At 39.3% G+C, this 17303-nt stretch overlaps 1 protein-coding gene across 1 annotated transcript in view; it reads left to right on the top strand.

The window, feature by feature from the left end:
* Positions 1-17303, top strand: part of LOC101170687 (slit homolog 3 protein) — a 296346-nt gene that overhangs the window by 6124 nt on the left and 272919 nt on the right. Inside the window, exon 2 of the mRNA XM_011479838.3 lies at positions 16770-16841. Within this exon, the coding sequence (XP_011478140.1) occupies positions 16770-16841 (72 nt within the window). The remainder of the gene's footprint in view (positions 1-16769; positions 16842-17303) is intronic.

Below are 17303 nucleotides of genomic sequence, written 5' to 3' on the forward strand. Positions count from 1 at the left end.
GGTAGCTGACATTCAGGCTATAGTCTGGGTCAGTGGGTGATGTTCTTTTCTTCTGTTTTGTCCGGCATGGGGGCAGTTGACCTTTTATTTAATGACTGCTAGCCTGCCAAAGAGGCAGCCAGCTGGCACTGACAGTAGGCTCTATCCGTCTGGGAAAGGGAGCAAACTGGGAGCAACAAGAAAACATGTACACACACAAGGTATTCATATACACATTATGCAGAAATGCATAAGTGGCTCACAAACAGAGATACAACCATACATCTTCAAAAATATTAATGCAGAAACTTATGGGAGATGGTCAGGTGTGCTGTGGGAAATTGCCCTCATTCACTGATCTAAAAACATTTTCCATCTCCAGGAAATCAGCTCTGTGTTAATCCAAACAGCCCCTGATAAAACACTGAGTAGTTAGGAAAATGAAAGATCGTAAAATACTTTTTCTTTGCGTTTATTTGATTAAATTAAAGACATTTTGATTAAGAATGCCGCAATTTAGCCGTAGCGTCAGCTGTTTTCTGAAAAGTCTCGCCCCTTTAACTGTCTCCACCAATCATTCTTGGAGGTTCAATCACACGTCATCAGTCTGACCAATCAGAAGTGGTTAAAGTCTTCACTTCCTTGTTCTGATTCTGTTGATAAAGTCGCTCAGTTCCAACGAAAATACCAGCTAAAGCTCGTTTTTAGCGGTGTAGCTTTCCACAGAATCAGGTATCAGACCGTGGAACAAGTGAAAAAAAACCATGAAGCTCAGAGACGCCAGTCTGCTTGCGTTCGGTGGCTGTTGGCACTGCATCTCCCATGATGCATTGGGTTAAAGTAACAGCGTCTCAGCGCACAATGAGTCTTCCTTTGACGTCTTGAAACCACAATAAACACACATCAAACAGTTTTTAAATCTTCTAACTTAACTTTTATTACATCTTTTAGAAAGACCAACTGCAGCTTCCAGCTTTTTCTGCCACAATTATCACAAAAATGCACGTGAGATTGCGGAGGGGCTGTAGATCAATACATACTATAGGGTTACACCTTTTTTATTTAATTTTTGGATGCTGGTGTGCCGCAGGATCTTTGATTAGGTTAAAGTGTGTTGTGGCTCAAAGAAGGTTGAAAAACACTGTTCTAGACAGTTTTGTTCTTTGTGGTTAAATAAAAGCTTCATATTTTATGCTTGTATTGTTTGAAGTGCTGTGAAAATAAAGAAATATCCTATGTTTGGTGCACACAACATGCAGCCCCCCGTTGTAGTTTACCTTCAGCCAACTGGAATTGACCAACTTGTTTTAATATAATCTTGTTCATATCTGTTGTTTTCAACCGACACTGTTGTAACTGTCAGTACTAGATTGATTTATTTGTTATGTATCTCTATCCCTTTACATTCTTAGTAATTCAGGTAAATGAAATATTTTTAAAGCACTGGCCTTGTATTACTTTGACGACCGGTTTGGTAATAAAAGCCAACTTTTGGTTTTTGATGGATTATTACTAAAGTCTTTACCAGGGCTGTAGATCAAGCTCACCAAATCTCTGCTGTGATAATTATAAATATAATAAAAAAACGTTTAAAATATTATTTTTAAGTCTGGAAACCAGATCAGGGTGTGTGCTGTGTCTCATCCTATCAAAGCTAGGATGCGTTCCAGCTTCATGGTAACTCTTAACAGGATAAAGGTGCTGTGCAAAAATAGAGGGATGAAGTGTTGTTACTGTAAAAGAATAGATCAAACCGCATTCCAAAACTCATGCTGCTCCCATTGGAGCTCAGGCTATGAGAAAGAGGCAGTGCTGCTCCGATGGACTTGATTAATTGGTCATCAGCAAGTGTGTCTATTTCTACAAAAGCACAAGTTTAAGGCAGTTTTCTGGCTTGAAGCTTTCAGGTGTCACAGTGCAGACCAGAAAGACATCTGCACCGTTCTCAGCAGAGTAAAGCCTGGGATGTGACCTGATAGTTTTACAGTCAGACAGATTATTCCCAGATGAAGAATATTGAAGAAATTCATTATTGTGTTTATTCCAGCAGTTTTCTTCCAAGTCCAAGTATAATACTTTGTAAAACGCCAACAATTCAGTTTTTAAACTTCATGAATGTGTTTTGAATATTTATACAAGTGTGGATGAAAGGCATGCTGCAATGATCAAAATTCCCTTTATGTCAAATTAAATGATGGACCTCTATAAAGTATACACACAAAAAGATCATTCATATTCTGCATTTACTCTCATTCATGGGGAACTCCATACTTTCACTGAACACTCATTAGTACATGCACACGGTTCAATGGATTAAACATGCAGATGGTTGTAGATGGAAACTTTGACGTACAAGAAAAGAGTCTGTGTGACACAGAAACAACTCAGAGTCACGAATGAACTTCTCTGACTGCTAAGAGAAGTCCTCAGAGTTGGGGGCTTGAGAGTTTGTGCCATAGCAGACAACTCAGTCTGTCAAGTGTGAATGGGTCTTTTAAAGTTCACTGCATGTGACAGGATTTTTAGGTTAATGTTCGTGTGAGTTTTGAGTGAGGCTATGCAGATTCTTCTTCATCTTAATCTGAGCCCTTTTCCTAACAAGCCACCAGATTTGAAGCCTTTTTTAGAGCACAGCAGGACACACAAGTATAGGAAATTAAAACAGTATGATAAAGTATAAGGTCATAATGTGACCAGACGAAAATAAATTAGATAAATAAAAAAATGTAAAAACTGCTAAATTTTCCCCTTTGTATCCTACCATATTTTCACACTTTAAGACTCTTAAAAGCCCTAATTTCTTTTAAAAACAACAACTGTACCCCTTATCTGGAGCACTTTATAAATGGATTAATTGTTCTGCAGACAAAGTAAGGTGGTATTGAGAATATGCTAACGTGCTAATGTGGTGTCAGACCGGATTTGTTTGTGTTACTGACAAGGTTGGGTTCATAGTTCCGTGCGCCTTATATATGACATAAGCTTAAAAATAGACCATTTATTGATGTGCGGGTTGTGTACCCTACAGTGCTGAAAATATGGTATTGTCGTCTCAGCCCTGATACCTCTAAAAAAAGAAAAGAAAAATGTTTGTACTTTTGTATTAGCAGGTTATCCATTTGTTAAACAACAGAACGTTAAAGAATCTCAGAAAATCGTCGTATAAAGTCCCCAAAAGTAGCTAAATCCCAATTTTTGGCCTGACTTGTAGCATAGGTATTCCTTTCCCAGACTTCTGCTTTTTGTTCTTCTATTTTTTAGCTATGCTGTACATCATATTGAGCGCATTCAGTTTCTTTAGATTGAGTTGGTTGTGGTGAAATGATTGGATATGCCCCCATGAACCAAACATCTTCTCTGCCGGAACACAGATGTTCGGGATAAAATGACATGTTTGGTGGTCGCATATCTGTCTGTCAGCATGAGCCTTCTACCATGCTGGTGTGTCTTAGAAATGGCGTACACTTATATAGCGCTTTTCTACCTTCCTCTAAGGCCCAACGCACTCAGTCACAGACCCATTCACACAATAATGGCGGCTCCGCTGCCGAACACTGGCACCAACCTTCCACCAGAGGCAAGGTGGGGTTTAGTGTCTTGCCCAAGGACAGTTTGAACACGGGCAAGGTGGGGATCGAACTTGCATCTTCCCATCAGAGATAAACAGCCCTACCGCTGCACCACAGTTGCCCTCAATAGGAGAAATCGAATAGTCCAATGCATGTATGACTAAACCACCATCTTTGTTTTGGACGGGCAGAACCTTTTTTTTAGATAAATATAATACAATTTTCACAGATGTCGTTTTACTTGATTACTATTTTTTAAATCATTTGAATAGTGGAATCACACCAGAATCTGGTTAATGCCAAAGACTGGACTGCAACAATTCTACAAAAGTGTATAATTGCTTCAGTTGCAACAGAAAACTCCCAGGGTCCAGTTGCAGTAAGTGTCAAATTGTCAAAAAGTCTTGAGTTCAGTTCCTCACAGTGTGATTCCAAAGTATAGGACAACTCATTTAGATAATTGCAGCTCATTCTTCTTTGGCTTGAAATGAAAAATAGCTCCATGAGGTTCTCGGGTTCAGAATCCAGCTGCTTGCATTATAACAGGGAACTCTTATATCAGTCGCATTATTCTTGTTCTGCAGCGTCTCCACTGGCCCCCAGCTAGGTTCCACACGAACTTCAAAATCTTCCTGCCAGCTTTCAAGGCTATTCTCAACCTCACTCCTCCATATCTCTCAGATCCCCTCTGTTTTGCAATTGCCACTTCCACCCCCCGCCTTGTCTGTCATTCCACCGTGGGGAGCGGAGCGACTCTCTTTAAATCCACACTCAAACTCCATCTGCTTAGCTTGCCTTCAATGTCTGTCTATAGCTGCACCTGATCCTTTTTGGTCTGTTTTTAACAAAGTGTGTGATTTTTTTGGTGGAATTTCTGTAGATTTTTTATTATCTTTTTGTGTCTTTTTCTTTTCAAACAGTTAGGCTTCCAATAGCTGAGCAACACCTGTGAATAAAAGTAACTCCTTTAACAAAATAACACTGAAGGGATAAACATTTCACTTAGTTTTGGATCAAATGATAGTCTGAGCTGCTTAACAGGCTTCTGAGATAAGGACATGGAGAAAGTCTACGACATTCTGTCATTTCTTTGCAAATCTTTGTGGAATTGTTTGTTTGCTGTGACAGCCATCACAATTGTAGACCTTCGCACCATATTCCCGAACATTAATTTATGAAAAAGGATAAATCAAAACAGCTGAATTCTAATGCCAGGTAGGGCTTCATTTTAGCTACTATCTCCCTGATGTGGATGCATTTCTGCTGTCAGCATCACTCAGGTTCTGGATAAATTGTACCATTCTTAAAGTTCCACTCTGACCCTCTTTTGTCAAAGTGTTTCTCTGGAGTCTTTTAATTATGATTATGCTGTTTTTAGTTTTGTTTTAGTTTTGTTTTAAATCCCCAAATCAGTTTTGTTTCCACAGAGCGGCAGGAGTTCACCTCTGAGTTTTGGGAGGCACTGTTGGTGTGGAGCAAACCCCGCCCCCTTTCCTGCCTCACATAGCAGAGCTTTATGTTTACACTCTCTCCCACTAGCTTACAGCCCAACCTAACCTGACTGGTGCAACAAAAATAGTGAGCAATATTGGAGCAATTTTGCAGTTTTTAAGTAGCTGTTTTTTTCTTCAACCCCTGATTTATAAGGATTTGAATAAAGAAATTCTCAGAAATGCAATTCATTTTCAAGTCCAAGAAAATCATTGGGAAACTACATTTCCAAATGGGAATGTGAAATAGGGAAAATGTGAACATAAATACTGGAAACACAAAAATAAAAAGAGACAAACTTGAGCTTCAAAATGAGCAAAAGTATTTCAAGGGTTCAGGTGAGACACTTGATGTTCAGATGTTCAGATGTTCAGACAGGATTCCCCTTTATGGAGTGAAAGTCGGCGTTCTTCGGCAGGCATTCAGGGAAATTGTGTCTTAGACTAATGGCTCCTTTATCTACAGCGTCTACTCCTCTTTCTTTCCTGTTCCCTTTTATCTTTCCTCTCTAAAAGAAACTGTGCGTGATTAAATTATAAAAAGAGTCTGTAGTTTATGTTTTAGGAAATGTGATCCATGGTCACAATAATGTTTTATTATTTCAATAAAACAAAGTTGTTCCGTGCAGCAGACTGAAAGACTCCAACAAAACGGGTGTTCTGTTCTGTGTTCTTAGATTCTATGAATGGTGATTGTGAATATTGATTTTCGTTAACAGCTCTTTTATTTCTTTTTGCAAGTTACCCAGAGTTTAGTTACACCTTTGAGACTATTTTTCTTTCTGCTCTTCATAGGTAAAAAGATTGTAAACCTTTTAGTAATGATAGCTGTGGGTCGTCGATAGCTGATGGACAAAAGAAGACTTTGCTTGCAAGAACTATTCTGAAAAAAAAAGAAAAGGTCCAGAGACAGATCCAATTTTTCACTATTTTCACCCCTCATGAAAATGGAAGATAGTTTCAGGTTTAAAATGTGACATGAAAAAATAAACTTGATTTAGTTGAAGTTTCCTTAGTTTATGGATCAACATGAATCTTTCCTGTTTTCTCCCGGTACTCGTTGGTTTTAGAGTGAACAGTGTTGTTGGTTGAACCTCCACGTGTGCCGTTTGAGAGCAGTTCAAAAGATCAGCATGATGATATAGTTTTTTATTTTTTATTGGTACTCATGTTTAGTACTTCTGTGTAAATGGTATCTTATGTAACCATTTATGTTCTGCCTCTGTAGAAAACCCACCAGGCTTTAGTTTTCAATGATCCCAGCTGCTTTTGTGTGAGTTTATTATTCTTGCATAAAAAAGAGTCTCAGTTGTTTTCTGGTCTTTTTGTCCTTTCATGCTTCAGGTTTTTGGTTTGTCCATTCAGTCGCTGTTTTTTGTTAAGGGAATGTTGCAGTTCAAGTTTTTACTGCAGATTTCGATCACTACGTTTCCTGTCTTCTGTATTTGGGTCATGCATTCATTGTTATCTCAATAAATGTTTGCTCAGATTAAAAAAAAGCATAAAGTATACTCTGTAATTGCTCAGCAGCTGTCCCACTTAATGCAATTTACTCCTTATTTAAGTTAATTACCTGTTTAAGATTAATTTCCAAAAGACTTTAGATTTATTTTGGGTCAGTTTAATTCCTATACAAAATTATAAATATAATAAGTATGGTACTGATTTATGGGGTGAAAAGTATATGCAGGTTTTTCAGCAAATTTTGCTAGTGGCCGTAATCGGGAGACAGCAGTGGCAGCCGCAGAGGTTTTAGGAATGGCCACCCAGGCATATTTGGAGGCAGTGCGGTGGCACTCCAGCGGGCTGTGGGAAGGCAGCAGAGCAATAATTGACAGATGGGAGGGTCTCCAGGGTCCCCAAAATCCTCTGATTATCAGCTGATTTCAAACTGCCACCACAATGTGTGGAAGTGAAATGTTTTGCACTGTTTGCGTGTTTTCTATCCGATTGTTGGAAATCGTACAGTAGCAGCGCGGGCATTGGGCAAGGGCTCTTGACATGGGTCAGGGGCCCGGCAATGACCGGACAACAATCTGATGATCCTGGTCTCTGCATATGAATCCTGCTGTGGTTGAACCGCTTGGACTTTCGTTTTGGACGCTGGGCTTTTGCCCTTGCTGGGTTTCTTGGAAAGCATGTTGTCTAAAAACTATAATGTGTGCCACTTTTTTATACCTCCGGGCCGGCGGCACTTGATATGGACGACTGTCGTCCGGAGACATTTACACATCTTCCAATTCAATTCAATTCAATTCAATTCAATTCAATTCAATTCAATTCAATTCAATTCAATTCAATTCAATTCAATTCAATTTTATTTTTTCAGCCCAAATTCACATCGTCTCGATGGGCTTTGTATCGGTACTATTGAAAAAGTAAAACATAAAATCAAAAGGATCATGAATACATAGAATTCAATAGGAAAATACTAAATTGAACTCACAAATCAAACCAATCAAAGCTGCTGGCAGCCGGATCGCCTGATTTTGTAAGGACGTCATCCCGTACTGACTGTTGCTGTCTGCATTCATGACCACGCCAACAATTTTCAAAAAATTTGGCCGGTGGCAGCTAATCTTGAAGAATCTTCCGATGCCTCCCCATTGTGTGGTGGTGGTTGTATATGCGACTGTAGCATGATAAAGATGAATTTGCTTTTTAATTTCCATCTCAGAAGCCGCCTGATTCAGGATGTGTCGGCAAAGTGAGGGCCGTTCACTAAACCCTACTCAAAATTGTTTTAGAATAGGGAGATTGGGGAGACAAAGCAAGAGTTTTGTTGATTCCCCCACCTGCCAGTCCAAAACTACGTCCTAAATACTGCGCAAATTTGAGCTCTAGTCATTTCCACACCAGGATACACAAGTATATTTTTCCTTGGACTTTTTTCAACATGGAGATTTAAAAAAAAAGTAAAAAATGGTCAATTTGAGCAAGATTTGATCCCAAATCCTAGTAAAAACCTGCCAGGAGGCTTGTGCAAGGTGACATCCACACTGTTGTGTAGTAAAAGAGGAAGAGGAAGACAGCAATTAGGATTCCTTGCGTAACTTGGAGACTTAGTGAACGAAATTGAGCATACCTTTCTAACAGAGACATGAATGGAGAGCATGAGGGGGGGATGTGAGAGCGAAGCATTACAACATCTTTTGCAGAAAACAGGAGATTAGGAAAGGAAGTGAATGCACGTGAACCAAGCAGAACTTGGACCACAACAAAGGAATTTACAAAGACAAAGAGTGGAAAAAGAGGAAGATAAGAGTGTAATGCAATAAAGTGAGAAAAAGCTGGCAAAGAAAGTGACGGGGGGCAGCTGGATGTGTTCCTGATTTTGTAGCTCATAGACAACAGTCGAAAACAAATAATTGAGAAAGAGGTCAAGATGAAAACAAAAGTGACAACAACTTATGACTATGTAGTTCAGCGGTGTTGAACCTTTTTTAGGCCACATCTGACAAGTTTGAGGCTGAAGTGCGTGTCTGATTGTTTTTCTCTTAACTTTTGAAGATAACGTTCACCTTCATTCTATGTAAAATATCTGCAGCTGCTTTAAACTTCATTTGTTCACCAGATTTTGTGTTGGAACCATTGCAGTGAACATGCATGAAAGTGAATGGACCATTTGAGCAACTTTCCCAAATAGGAGCACCCTCGTAACATTAGACAGCTGGTTGCTGAATATTTTACATTATGGTTTGTGGGAACAACTGTCACAATAAATCCATATTTGGAGTAAAGACTCCTGGTTTTTGTTTGTTAATTTTTTTTCTTATTTTGAAGTCAAAGGCTCTTTGTCTGTTGCCTCACTGAGTCTTTTCTGCCAAAATACATTTTCCAAATACGTTTTTTGTTAACCTTGCTAGCTCGGGGCTTTCAGTTTAGTGGTTGGCTGTGTTTAGTGGTTAGTGATTTTTTGACTTGCATCGCGAATGATTTGGATGTGGAAGAAAGAATCCAGTAGTTTTTCATAATTAAACTTCCTTTAGAATTATAGTATAAATAAAACAGGAAAAAGCATTCAATGTTTTTTTTGTTTTTTTTTTGTCTCTGTGGCCCGGTACCAACTGTCCCATGGATTACTAAGTGGGTTGGGGACCGCTGGTGTAGTTGGCTGGTTTTACCATGGTAACAATGTTTTTGTTTGTTTGACAAAATAGACAATTAAAACAAGATGGTTTAAAAATGCTGTCACGAAGCCTAGGTCATAGCAAGGCTACTCTACATAGAAACTATAATAACTCTTTCAATTTTTTTTATTACCGGTATATTGATTGCAGTAGTTTTTAGTAGGTTTTTTATTGATTCTTTCACTCATGGCATCTGTGCAGCTGCCATGTTTTTTTCTCAAAAGTCTCACTCCATGGATGCATGGGAGCAGACAGACTCAGATTTACTCTCTTCCGTGGTTCAGGTCCTGAATTGTGTGTATGTGCTAGTTTTTGTGTGTCCCAGTGTAGGATAGTGTGTTAATTCTCTGAACACCTGCTGTTTGCATTCTTGTCTTATCCCTTGTTTCCAATAGACACCCATGTATACTTTAGCTCTGCCTGTAATGGAAACAAACAACATTTAAAGCTTTTGTATAAAAAGCCTTGTGTTTGTTGTTTGATCACCAGGTGGTCAGTTAACACTGAGACTGAGTTGGGCTTTACTGCAGGTGGGGATGGACACCCAAGTTTTACTGGTCCAGGTGCCTGAAAGGGTAGGCTTCAGCTGCTTCTCACATGGTCTTGAGTTTGTCTTTTGGATTACAGTAAGGAAAAGATAAGTAGAATCTAGTAAAAGAATTTCAGCTAATTTCTTTTGTTTTATTTCTGACCATATACAGGATTGCATGATTCTATTGCTCAGGGCAATTGGGCAATTAGACTCTTTGTAAAGGTTGGTCTTGAATACAGCTATCTGCAGGCCTCGAGGGTCGGTGTCCTAAATATTTTCCAACCAACCTGTAACTGAAAGCTCCTTATTGGCTAAACACACCCGAACCAGATAATCAGCAGCAGATAAGACAAGATTTCTGGAAAACCAATGGGAGGCGGGCCCTTGACGCCTGGGGTTTGACACCCCAGGTCTAGAATATTTTTAATGCTTATCAAAGTAGCTTCTTTAGTGGATGCAAATGTCAACAACCCGTTGCCTATCAGAATAGTTAGTTACTGTCGTATTACTTGGTGGGAGTCGGAGGTGGTTGCACTCACCAGCACCTTGGATTTCACCAAAGTCCAACTGGGATAACCATAGTTCCTTGTTATCATTGTGCTTTTTTCTGTGTTTGTTCCTTCTTGTATATCTGTGTAGTTTCTGCTGCATTATTCTGATTGGCCATTTTTTTTTTTTTTTTCAAATAGGTACACCAAATTTGGTACACCTCAGTGTCCAGCCTCCTACTTTCCTTGATCCACACTAAGTGATCCAAGAAGGCTGTAGAGCAGGGGTGGTGAACAAGTTTGACACCAAGAGCTGAATTTTTTCACTGTGAGAGTCAAAGAGCAACACCACACACTGACCTGCCAAGACGTACACACACAAACACACAATTAAAGCCATATTATTTCCCATAACACACTCCTCTCCCTACAACACAACAGCAAGTATTGTACTTGTGTTTGTTTCAAGGAAAGTGTCCACCCTCAATACACACATCAAATCCAGCCTAGCCACAGTTTACACAGCAACTACCCTGGAGGTCAGATACCCCCTCCACACACACACAGGCACCTCTCTCTCATCTCATACACAGACACACACACACACACTTACAATGAGAAAAACTGAATATTTCACCATTCATCCAACAGTATTTAACTGGTAATTCTTTATAAATAAATAATAAATAAATAAATAAATAATACACTGTATTTTATCCCACGAAGGGAAATTCTTTCTCCGCATTTGACCCATCCCCTTGGGGATGGGTGAGCTGTAGCCGAAACCGCGCTCGGGAGGCAGTAGCGTTAAGGGTCTTGCCTAAGGACCCTCACTGAGTGATGTTAACTGCTCGCCATTGATATGGTAATTGCCCCCAGTACCATTGCTCATTCCCCTCCGGGAAGCGAACCCTGGTTTCCTGCATGGTAGCTTCCCACCTTACCAACCGAGCTACCCAGCCGCTTATAATTCATCAATATTCCTCTTTCAATGACCCTTACACCAACAAATACACAAACATCTGGACAGAGCATCCTTCTGGTGTCTAAGTAATTCATATTCACAATAAACACATTAAATACATTACATTTCAGATATGTGTAGCATACATTAAATTTAATCTTCACTAAATAAACATTTATTTTATAATTTTCTTAAATGTAATGATTGACTTTCAGTAGGAAAAGCAGTATGACTCAACTTGTTCAACTCTGTAGCAGCAACACAAGCAATGAGCTACCTGCCTGATGGCTGTGTTGTAATGGAATGGAATGAGGCACTATAGTTATATATTATTCGAACAGCACCACACAACTCCATACATCATCAGGGAGATAGAAGCAATTTTAACAAAGGAAGATTGCATAATTTCCTTTTCAGCGTCCACACTTATTTAATCGAACACGCCAATTAACAGCCAAACAGCATGGATCACAATTCTGCTCACAGCCCTTTGACTCATGTTGAGGAACTTTACACCCACAATTCCCCACTTCCCATGAGTCTTAGGGGCTGAAGGCGGGGCTAATCCCCGGGTCGCCGCAATATAATGAGACTTAAAGAGCAGCATTCTCATAGGCTCGAGAGCCACGTGTTCGCCACCCCTGCTAGAGAGGGATTCATATCTCCATTAAATATTTGTATAAATCGTTGTTGTGGCATAAATATGATGATGACTATTCATGACAGGAACTCTCACTTTGTAGACGGTCCCTTGGCAGCTGTCTGTCTTTCAGTAGCACAAAGAGTTTAAGGTAGCATATTAATCAATAAAACTTAAACCTTAAAAGAAACAAACCTATGAATATCTTGTTAATTTTACCAAACCACTTTTGTGTGCTTCTTGCTCAAAGTAGTGTGGTATTTTGATGTGTTTTAGGGCAATAGAAATGTGTGATCTGTTCATGATATGCAGACTTCTAGTATTATCTGTAACAATGAGCTTGAAATATATAGCACTGATCATAATAATGCGATTTAAATAAAATGCAACATCTGATGTCCAGTTTCCCTGAATCCTGAGATAAGTTGATCTGGATGACTGAAAATCTTCAGACATTTACAGAATGGGATGATAAACCATTGACTTTAATGAATCCTTCCTGTTCACAACTTTAAGTGCAAGTTATAAAAAATATTAAATACCACACTTAACAGAGTTAATGTCATTACAGGTATTAAAAAGAGTGAATGGTCAGAGGAGAATGGCTGTGCTGTCCATTTCACTTCACTCTTCATGCATCCTCAGATTGTGTGAGAGCAGAGGAGCTTTCCCTGGTGAGGGCAAGAGTTTCCACTGTGAGCAAGAGAAAGATGAAGATAAGAACGGAGAGATTAGAGATGGAAGGGGAAAATGAAAGAGGAAAGGGAAAAATGTGACTAACTGTAAAACAGAGAGATTGAGATAAAAGAGGAGAGATTACGGGTTGGAAGAAAAACAGATGAAGGCGCAGAAAAAGTGTTTATTCAAGTGCGAAACAGTGAATGATAAGCCATGAGCGCTTGTGAGGGGGAAATAGTGTAAAAAGGGTGAGATCAGAGGGAGATACGAAGGACTGAAAAAAAGGAGCCTGGGAACGTGGGGGGAAGCTTGCTGTGAAGGATTGTCTTTAAAAAGTAATGGCTGGAGCTCAGATTTAAGATAGATGAGGATAAAAGGGAGGGTGAGGAGAAAATGTAAAAGATTGTGACCATATGTAAATAGATAAGAAGAGGCAGATAGTTGAGGGGAAATCCAGGGAGGGGACGATGGACCGGGGATGACGCTTTTTATTTGGATGCAGCTTCTAGAGTTCTCTCTTGGAGCGGATATGTGGAATTATAGATCAACAGAAGTGGCTACATTTTGTTGGGACCCCATTCATTTCCTCAAGTAAAAAACGACTAATTCTTACATTCAAATGTTGACTTTGGGCGGGTCAGAATTGCTTCCCTACCCCTACGGCTTCTCCTTAAAAAAACGTACGGAAATCACTACAGGTTTAAATTCCCCTACAATTGGAGCAATAGGGAGAAGTCAGAGGTGTAAACAATTTGAATTTGACCTTTATTTCCAGTCAGTGGTTAGTGAATATGACCTGTGGCTAGAGGATCACTGGTCACATGTTGAAGGTTAGGGGTGTAACGATTCACTTTAGCAACGATTCAATTCATATCATAATTTGTGGTTGGCAATCCAATTCATAGTTGTTATTGGTTCATTTTGAACGATCTGATTCACTGACCTCAAAAGGATCCAGGACATTTTTCGTTAAAACTTCAACCAGTGTCACTCAGAGATAAATACCTACCTGGATAATTAACAGGGAGGTGACGTTTTCCACATTCCTTGGATTTCTTGCAAGATAATAAAGTGTAAATTAAATATGTGTACAAACAAAAAAGTAAACAAGAATTAGCAAATCCATTCACAGAACGGAAAGGATGACTGGCCCACTGTCCAAATCAAATGTTTTTTTCCAACATTACTGTATATTTAAAATTGTTTTTTTTATCGAAGTGATTATTTACATGTAATTTCTAAAATACGAGCGACCAGTACTGAAGTTTCTTCTTAATATAGCTTAAGTTAAAATATTTGCTGTGCCACTTGATAAGCATTCCTGTTTTTGCAATTAACCCTTAAAATACTTGCGACCAACGACAAAATTTACCTATGACGCACTCAAAATACGTGCGGGCAATGCAGCAATGTTGTGTGGCCAATAGGGTTGGGCGATGTCCCTTAAATTAGCAGTTGACGATGTTACGGGGGGAATAGGAGGGACGTACCCAGGCGCAGAGAAGAGAGGAGGCAGAAGTTCCAGGTGGAGAAGGAATTTAATAACTTAAACTAAGGAAACCAAAAACCACTGCTAACGCAGGCAAACCACAACTCGAAACTCGAAACACTTAACACGCAAAACTGGGGAAGAGGAGAATATGGACCAGCACAGGAGGAAGGGAAAGACAAGACTTAAATACATACAAGGGAACAAGACACAGGTGGAAACACTCACGACTGATGGGGAAAGGTAAAACTTGAGACAACAACAAAACAGGAAATGCTACAAAATAAAACAGGAAGTAACTCAAACAGGCCCGAACATAAAACAACTAGAACATAAAGGCAAAGAACCTAAAACCGTGACAGACGATGTTTGCAGTAAACCATCGGTATGGACAATGATATCCTCGGGGGGTATTTTAAATTTTTAGTTATTATACAATTATTATTCGTTATTATACTTTCTTACATCATTTATTTTATTTCCCAACCAATGACTCATCCGTGATGATCCAGTATAAACTGAGGGAAGTGACTTTAACAAAAAAATAAATAAATAAATAAACAAAATAGAAAAGAAGTAGTCCGCTCCTGCACCTGATTAGACAAGTGGACCGGTGGACCGAGCGACCGTGTATTTGAGCAGAGCAGACGGACTTTGTGTTTGAGGTGAAGGGAGGATGCTTTGTTACGTGTGCGCTATGTGTGGGAGACTTCGGACTGCGATCCGTCCTGCAGCTCTACGTGAACGAGCTACCAAACTCAGGAGAACCGGGTCGTCCGGTAGAAGTGTGTGTCCAGGCAGAGCTTGGACTGTCAGCTCACACAGTGGCTTTGGGGCAGTGTGTGAGCTTAAAGCAGAAATGTCGCTCAGTCCTTAGAAACCATTCAAACAATTACGTGGATTTGTGTTTCCAGTCGTGTCCCGAAAAACAAAGGCAGATGTTATTCCCACATATTACATTCAGCCAAGCTGCAGATTGCAGAATTTCCCGCATGGATTTTATTTTCATCAAAGGCTAAATGTTGTTAGCGCGGGTTAGCCTCTCTTAGGCCTGGCTTCTTCCAGCTCCGTTCTTCAACAGTAAAAGCACTGACCACACGGATTATAATTAAAATGATGATTGAACAGGGGCTTCATAATAACCGTAACATTAATAAAAGCACGTTTAGAAGATCATCTAGTAAATTACAGAGCTGCCAGATATCCATGTATATAGCTTCTCAGGGGAACTCATTTCCTCTTCCGGTATTTCAAACACTACTGTGCATGTGCGAATGATTTATTCCGACCGAAAGTGTGACCCATGTGAACGTTTGTTATAATCGGAAAAAGTTTTTCTGGGCCCATGTACACATGTAATCGCGGCTTATGTTGTCGACTTGCAGCGTGGCGGGGGCGTGGCATCACGATGGAGAGACACCATTGCGTCAGTCAGCCATCACGATGGACGATACCATCGTCCATCAGCACAACCCTAGTGGCCAACATGAGTTCCATCAGTTTTTCTGCTTGGTTGTAGATAAACACGTGCAAATAACATCAGCCCTCCTTTATAAACAGTCAGCTCGATTTTTTTTATTCACTAATTTTTTTATCAAACCCAAAGTGTAGGAAGTATTTTCTTCTCTGTTTAATGCCTACACATTTCCTATTGTCTTTATATTTTTATGACATTTATTGTAATAAAAATTTTAGTTTTACAGTGTTGTGTGTTGAGCTTTTTTTAAAATTGTTTTCACATATGAAGAATATTCAGAAATTCATAAATCACACATCAGAGCGAGAGCTCACTTGTCATCACTTCTTATTAAGGCCAGCTTTCCTTTTATTCATATGCAGCATTTTTTTAAATATTTGTCTGCAGACCATTACACACCCTCTCTTTGTACTTTGCATCATATTAGACATTGATACACTTTATTACCCCGAGGCCTTTTGAGTGACACCCTGGTAGGTCCTGGTCTGGTCTAATTCCAGCACACACACCCCTCCCCGTCTAAGGGAATGGTATGGCTCTTATTAGTTGTCCTTACCATGGCAGTATGGGGAAGCCGTTTGAAACCTAATATGGTCTTAAATCTGATTTCTAAATGTTTAGGTGCGTTATGAAAAATACACAAGCTGACTGCTTTGACGAACCAAGACTCTGTTTATGTCTGCGTGGGTCTGGGAGTGTGTTTGAATTAAAGGGGAGAATGGCATGTGTTGTTTGTACCCCCACTTTGTGTGTGTGTGTGTGTGTGTGTATTTTTTTTTTTTCAAGGCCCTAATTCCTCCTGTGCAACAGCGTTTCAATAAACAGCGCACAAGTTTAAAAGAAACACGACTCTACACGAACACACACACAAACACACATAATGTCATCTCCCAATGCAGACACAGTGCACACTCCGTCAAAGCAGCAAGAATTACATCCTGGAAAATCCGTGATAGAATGAGTAGTTTGATCCCATCCCTTCTATAGATACTCCTTACCTCTCAATAAATCAGGTCTGTAAGAGTGTCTGTGAGGGAGAAATGTTTGCATGTTTTCATTTTTGTGTCTTTGTGGGCATTTGTGAAGTGCGTGTGTGGGCTCATGGTGGGTGAGGTTGGGGGATTTCTAACACTTTTGTAGTGACAGATGTACAATCTTGAGTCAGAAGATAGAGAATAGCAGACAAACAAATGTTTACACCATTTATGCATATAGATATGTGTGTAGACTAGCTTGAAAGATGAATAGTTGCTCATTTCTATTTCTGACTGTTTAAATGTGATTTTAAAATTTATGTATATAGACCAACAAAATTATGTGTTTCTGTCTGCAGGGACCTGAACAGGAACAACATCACCAGAATTACCAAAGTGGACTTTGCCGGCTTCAAAAACCTCAGGATTCTGTAAGTTTGCCTCTTTTTATACCTTTTGAAACATTTTTGCGTGTACATTTTTCACTGATTCAGTGTTTGTAACAAGGGCTGGTTTGCATTTGGTGGTTTGAATTGGTTTCAACTTATCAAAAAACGTCAATGTTTTAAAAATAATTGATATAAGACAGCTCCAACCAGCAGAGTAAATATGGGGCATAAACATGACAACTTCATTTAATAAAGACAGTAACATTTTCAAATATTTTCCCTTTTGGCTATCTTTCAGTTGATATCGTTGCAGATTTAAGTGTAGTGAGGAAAAAGTACATTTTGACATGTTGGAAATGTAACTCAGACATTATTGTTACTTATTTTTTTGTTCTTTTGTGGCCTGTGCCTGAATTTCATTTTGATAATTGGCAACTCCTATAAAGAGCAGCTGAAAAAAAAAAAAAAAAAACTTTTTATTCATACCTAACAATAATGCAGAGA

This window comes from Oryzias latipes, chromosome 10 (assembly GCF_002234675.1).
Source record: "Oryzias latipes chromosome 10, ASM223467v1".
NCBI lineage: Eukaryota > Metazoa > Chordata > Actinopteri > Beloniformes > Adrianichthyidae > Oryzias > Oryzias latipes.